Source organism: Clinocottus analis, unplaced genomic scaffold (genome assembly GCF_023055335.1).
Source record: "Clinocottus analis isolate CAN_PGR_092001 unplaced genomic scaffold, fCliAna1.0.p SCAF_19, whole genome shotgun sequence".
Classification (NCBI taxonomy): domain Eukaryota; kingdom Metazoa; phylum Chordata; class Actinopteri; order Perciformes; family Cottidae; genus Clinocottus; species Clinocottus analis.
The window spans coordinates 6,797,341-6,802,188 of record NW_027175920.1 but is presented as its reverse complement, the minus strand read 5'-3'; the positions used below and the strand labels follow the sequence as shown (position 1 = coordinate 6,802,188).

Below are 4,848 nucleotides of genomic sequence, written 5' to 3'. Positions count from 1 at the left end.
TTCCACCACGGCCACTGACAGGAACCCTCCATTGTGCGTATCAAATAAAGTTTGCCTCCTGACCAGTTTTATACAGTGAAAATAATCTGTTCATTTGCTGAAGGTTTTTAGGCTCAAAGAACTTAAAAGTGATTCAACATTGGGTTGCTTTAGTAGAATTGATTGGTGCTTATAATAAACCCTCAGAGGTCTCGAGAATCCACAATTTTGAAAGACAAGCATATTAAGTAAGAATGACAGGATGTTTTCAACACCAAACCTTTTCTCAGCATGAAAACAAATGATTTTGTTTGTTTTCGATTAATCCGATTTACGAAGATCCTTCACAGTCCATCAAGGTAAAATTTATTCAGCATAAGGGAATACAAGTACTCTATTCGGCACTTGCCAAGAACACCATAAAGTATAAACCCCATCTGCAATCTCTACAAGGCGGCTCTTGGTAATAAGTGTAATTGACAGTGCTATGCTTAATATATATTTTCATCGAGACTATTATCTAGCAGCGTAATTCCTATAAAGATGGTCTTTCAATATGATGTGTCGCTTTACAAGGTTGAAAAAGCAAAAATTCATGAAACACGTCAAACAAGTTTGAGGAGTAAAACGAGCTTCTACGATACATTCGCTTCATCCAGTGCACGAGGCAGTCCGGTCGGCGGGTGCAGCCGATTAAACAGTTTTTAAAAAACCATAACAAATCCGACTTCCTAACGCCTTTGACTTCAAACGCTAAAGCAAGTATGGACAATCGTATTAAATACCAGTATTTAAAATGAAATCGGCAGATAACTTCACAAATCACTATGTTTTTCACACTGCACCGTCCAACGTGTCATGTTTAAGACACTCCGGTGAACATAAACAAGCTTACCCTACACGGCATATCACGGATGTGACGTCGACGCGCCGCAATTCAAACTTCAGGAAACGAAAGCGTTTGGTTAGAAAACGGCGTTGTTGTTACAGACTGACTGTTTTCAGGAGATATTTACCTTTCGCTGTGTTTGTAAGTATAAAATATTTGTTTGTATCTGTCGCTGATCTTTCTTTTCGTTGATTTGTTCCAACGTTGACAGCGTGCAATTAAAACGACGTGACGTTAGTTTATTAAGAAAAGTGAGACGATGTAGTTCATTAATAAAACTGACAGTTCTTGAACGTTACATAAACCCATCTGCTTAATAGATGTTTATTGTATTGAATGTATATTGAATTACGTCGAAAAATCAAGACATGTGACGCTAAAATGCGCGAGTAAATGCGCGTTAATGCGTAAGTTAATTTACTACAAATATCAAAATTGTTGCGAAGCGAGAAATGCTTATTTTGCCATTAACTTACATGATTTATCTGCAAAGCATATTTCATAATTTCATAGTAATGTTCATATTTGAAAGGGGGAAAAAATAGGTCGTCTGTGTGCCAGCATTTTACGGGAGATTTTGAATTATTTATGAACGTTTAGTATTTAGAAGTTCCCATTTTGTTTGATTATTTATTGCCCTATAGAGTTCACTCAATATAACTCAACGCAGCTGTTAAAGTTGACATAAAAATGACAAGTGGAGTTTCTCGTTTCCCTTTTAGAAGTCCGGGTTACTTCCTCGACGCCCAACACAGGAGCCATGACGTCTAAAGGTGCCAAAGAGACCCTCGTCACCAGGTTGGGCTTCAAATCCAGCAGCTCGCCTTCCAAGGCCGAGGTGGAGCTGGAGAAAGTCAGAAAGGAGAATGCTCACCTCAGGAGAAAGATGGATGAACATGCCAAAAGACACATCAAACCACCCGACTCGGACAAAACCAAGCTGCTGGAGGTAAAAGTATATGTATTTTTTTTTTTTAAATTTCAGGTTTAACTTCAGAATCCCCTGTATTCTGTCGTTTGCCAGATGAGGTTTGTTCATGTTTTAATGTGTATGCGTTCATCTTGTGTTTTGTTTCAGAGGATCCTTTCCCTTGAGACGCTGCGAGAGAGGAACAATCAACAGTTGCTCGTTAAAGAGCAGGAACTAGAAACAGTGAGACAGCAGCTGTCAGCCAGAGGAGGAGAGGTATGTACATGTGACGCGTCTCTACAGAGGTATACGACTAAAATAAATCACATTTACAGTAGACCAGTATGGCGAAATCCATCTAGATATCCTCCGTCAGCTTGGACACAAACTGATTTGGACGTGTGGCCCAGGTTGAGGAGAGATGCCTACAGCTGTGTCTTTTTGAGAGCAATCCTCAACTTGTGAAGAGTCGTTGCACTTTTGGCATTGTGTTGGTGGCATATGTATTACTGGCAGAAGACAACTGTCAGAAAGTGGGGGAAAACGTACTAGAATCCCACTGAGCTGCCATAAAAGCAGTTGGGGGGGGAATAGTTTCTATCCCATTTTGACAGCAGCTCAGCTAAAGGACGTTTAGACAGCCAGAAAAAAAGAAACGCACACCAACACACGGTGTGTATGCTTGCTGTTCACTTGATATTTATAAACCAACTATCTTTCACTGTTGTGAGTTTGTGTTTATGGCACTGCTGGAGAAATTGATACCGTCAATTTGAGCTGTTTTTTTTTTCTCCTTCTGAAGTCCTTTTTTTCTCTTGTTGAAGAAATAGATTTTTGTTCATTTAATTTAGACTAGTCACAATGCCTTCCAGCTACTACTTGTAAATAGCTTGCTGGTAAATGGGAATACCAGCTATGGATTTTGCAGACATTGTGAACCTGTTATTTGATTGAATCACATTTGCCTCTTTAACTTTCATCAACAAAAGTGCTAAACCCCGAACTTCTCAGTGGGCAATTTCAGCAGACTGCCAGCCATTTAATGTCATTTGTGTGAAGCAGATAATTGGTTGGAGAAGAACAAATACCCCCAGCAAATACTGCCTCTGTATGAACAACTGTTTAAAAAAAAAAGAGAGAAAAGAACAGGTTGACGTAATGTTTGTGGAGGCGAGTCATAGTGTTGTTTTTTTAAACATATTTTTTTTATTATTGATGTGTATTTCAGGTGGTGGCATCACTGCAGGCCCAGCTGGTGCAGCGGAGGAAGGAAGCTGAGCAGAGAGACGCGTTGTTCCAGAACTTGTCACAAGAGACCGGGAACCTGAAAAACCAGCTGGCCACTGTTTCTGCCCGGTGCCAGTCCCTGGAAACACAGACGGTGGTAGGTTGACCAATTATAGCCCCTATACCTGTCGAGATGCTCTCATTAGTTGGAGAAGTTGGTACTGCCATTAAAGTTTGTCCCCTTTTCCATTTCACCAATTATCTTATTGGGAATGTGCACCCTTCTAATAATGTAATTCGCTTTAAAACTGCTTTTGCTGGTGCAGGCCATGATAAGTGTAAACGGTATCATGACGTTGATAATTAACCTATTCAGCGCCAAGCCCCTTTTCACCTCTTTCTCCACTTTTTCAGTATCTCTATTTATTTTTGGCAAGCCCTTGAATATTATAGATAATTGTATTTTTATGCTGTTGGTGACACAAATGTGATGAAATAGAGGGGAAAAAAACATACATTCATAGATACATAGAACTCTGTTCTCTACCACCTAATCTGATGTCCTCTATCTGAGATGTCACCCATCCATAAAGCTGATGCAATAAGTGTAAATATGTTGGCCAATATAAATGTCCTTTCGGTTGACAACAACCACTCTAGATTGTAACAGAAAAGTGCTTTTAAAGGAACAGGTTAATGTATAACTTGATCAAGATGTATTTGCGTGTGGTCAGGTTGTTTTTTGTTTTTTTTTTAACCTTGGCTCCTGTTTCAATCAGTTGCTAGTGCATAATGTTCATTTAATCAGGATATTGCACGTTTCAACAGAAACAGTTTTTTGTGTGACTTGCATGGCAGAAGGGTTGTTTGAAATGCAGATGCAGCTATTTTTCTGTCCACTAGGCGGCACTGTGTAACCTCTGATTGATTTCCTCAGCTTTTGACATGACCTTCTCTCTGGGGAATTTGTTCTGAAGTGCAAGTAATACATGACCAAAAATGAAAGCTCATGGATGAAAATGCTTAATCCGTGATTCTCTTTTGTTGTATTTTTTTTTTTTTTCTCAATATCACTTGTGAAAGATAAATTCACTTTGTGCCAGTGGTATGTTTATTATAAAATCTATAGGATTGTATAATTAACATACCATCGGCCTTCCCTTGCAATTGTCGGCTCTCCTTCCTTATCCAAAGACAGTACTGATTCCCAGTCAGCCTTTGATGCTTTGAGCACAGCAGGCCTTCACTCCACTAAAAGATTCTCCTTGAGGCCAAGATGGGAACATCTCAAGTGTTTCAGGAATTTGGACGGCTAAAGACTCCGAGATCACAAACCTCTGGGTTTGTCAGTTAGTCAGATTTCAGCTTTTTTTTAAATCAGTTTATTGTGCGTTTTGTTTCTTGTTTTGGCAAACACATTACACTCAAATACAATTACAGGGAGGCGAAGAGTTATATATATACTATTACATATAAAAATGAGTGTGGAAACATTTGATTATTTACACAATGTTATCATTCGTGTCTTATTAATTAAAACACAGCAAACAGTGTAACGTGAAACCGGCTGTGTGAACGAAGAACAGAAAAGCTCAGATTAGAAGTGATACAGCGGGAAAGTGACTTCATCATGTGCTCAGATAGACATGAGTCCAACTGTATCTCTACGTGTAAAACGTTTGTTTGCTGCAATAAAATATCACCTTAACCTTTTTTAAAATATCACGTTATCGTCAATACCCGTACATCACAACTCCTCTATCTTTATCAACCTTCAAAATCTGTGACGAGCCCTTACAAACCCTGTGATTCACAATGGATGTTCCTAAGAAATGTAACCAAA

General features: G+C 39.0%; 1 protein-coding gene across 1 annotated transcript in view; it reads left to right on the top strand.

Annotated features, from left to right (window-relative positions):
* The first annotated feature begins 1,229 nt into the window (after positions 1–1,229).
* pde6c (phosphodiesterase 6C, cGMP-specific, cone, alpha prime) overlaps positions 1,230–4,848 on the top strand; it is a 27,369-nt gene continuing 23,750 nt past the window's right edge. The window contains exons 1-4 of the mRNA XM_068583128.1: positions 1,230–1,275; positions 1,591–1,817; positions 1,947–2,054; positions 3,007–3,162. Coding sequence (XP_068439229.1) covers positions 1,272–1,275; positions 1,591–1,817; positions 1,947–2,054; positions 3,007–3,162 — 495 coding nt within the window. The 5' untranslated portion in view covers positions 1,230–1,271. The remainder of the gene's footprint in view (positions 1,276–1,590; positions 1,818–1,946; positions 2,055–3,006; positions 3,163–4,848) is intronic.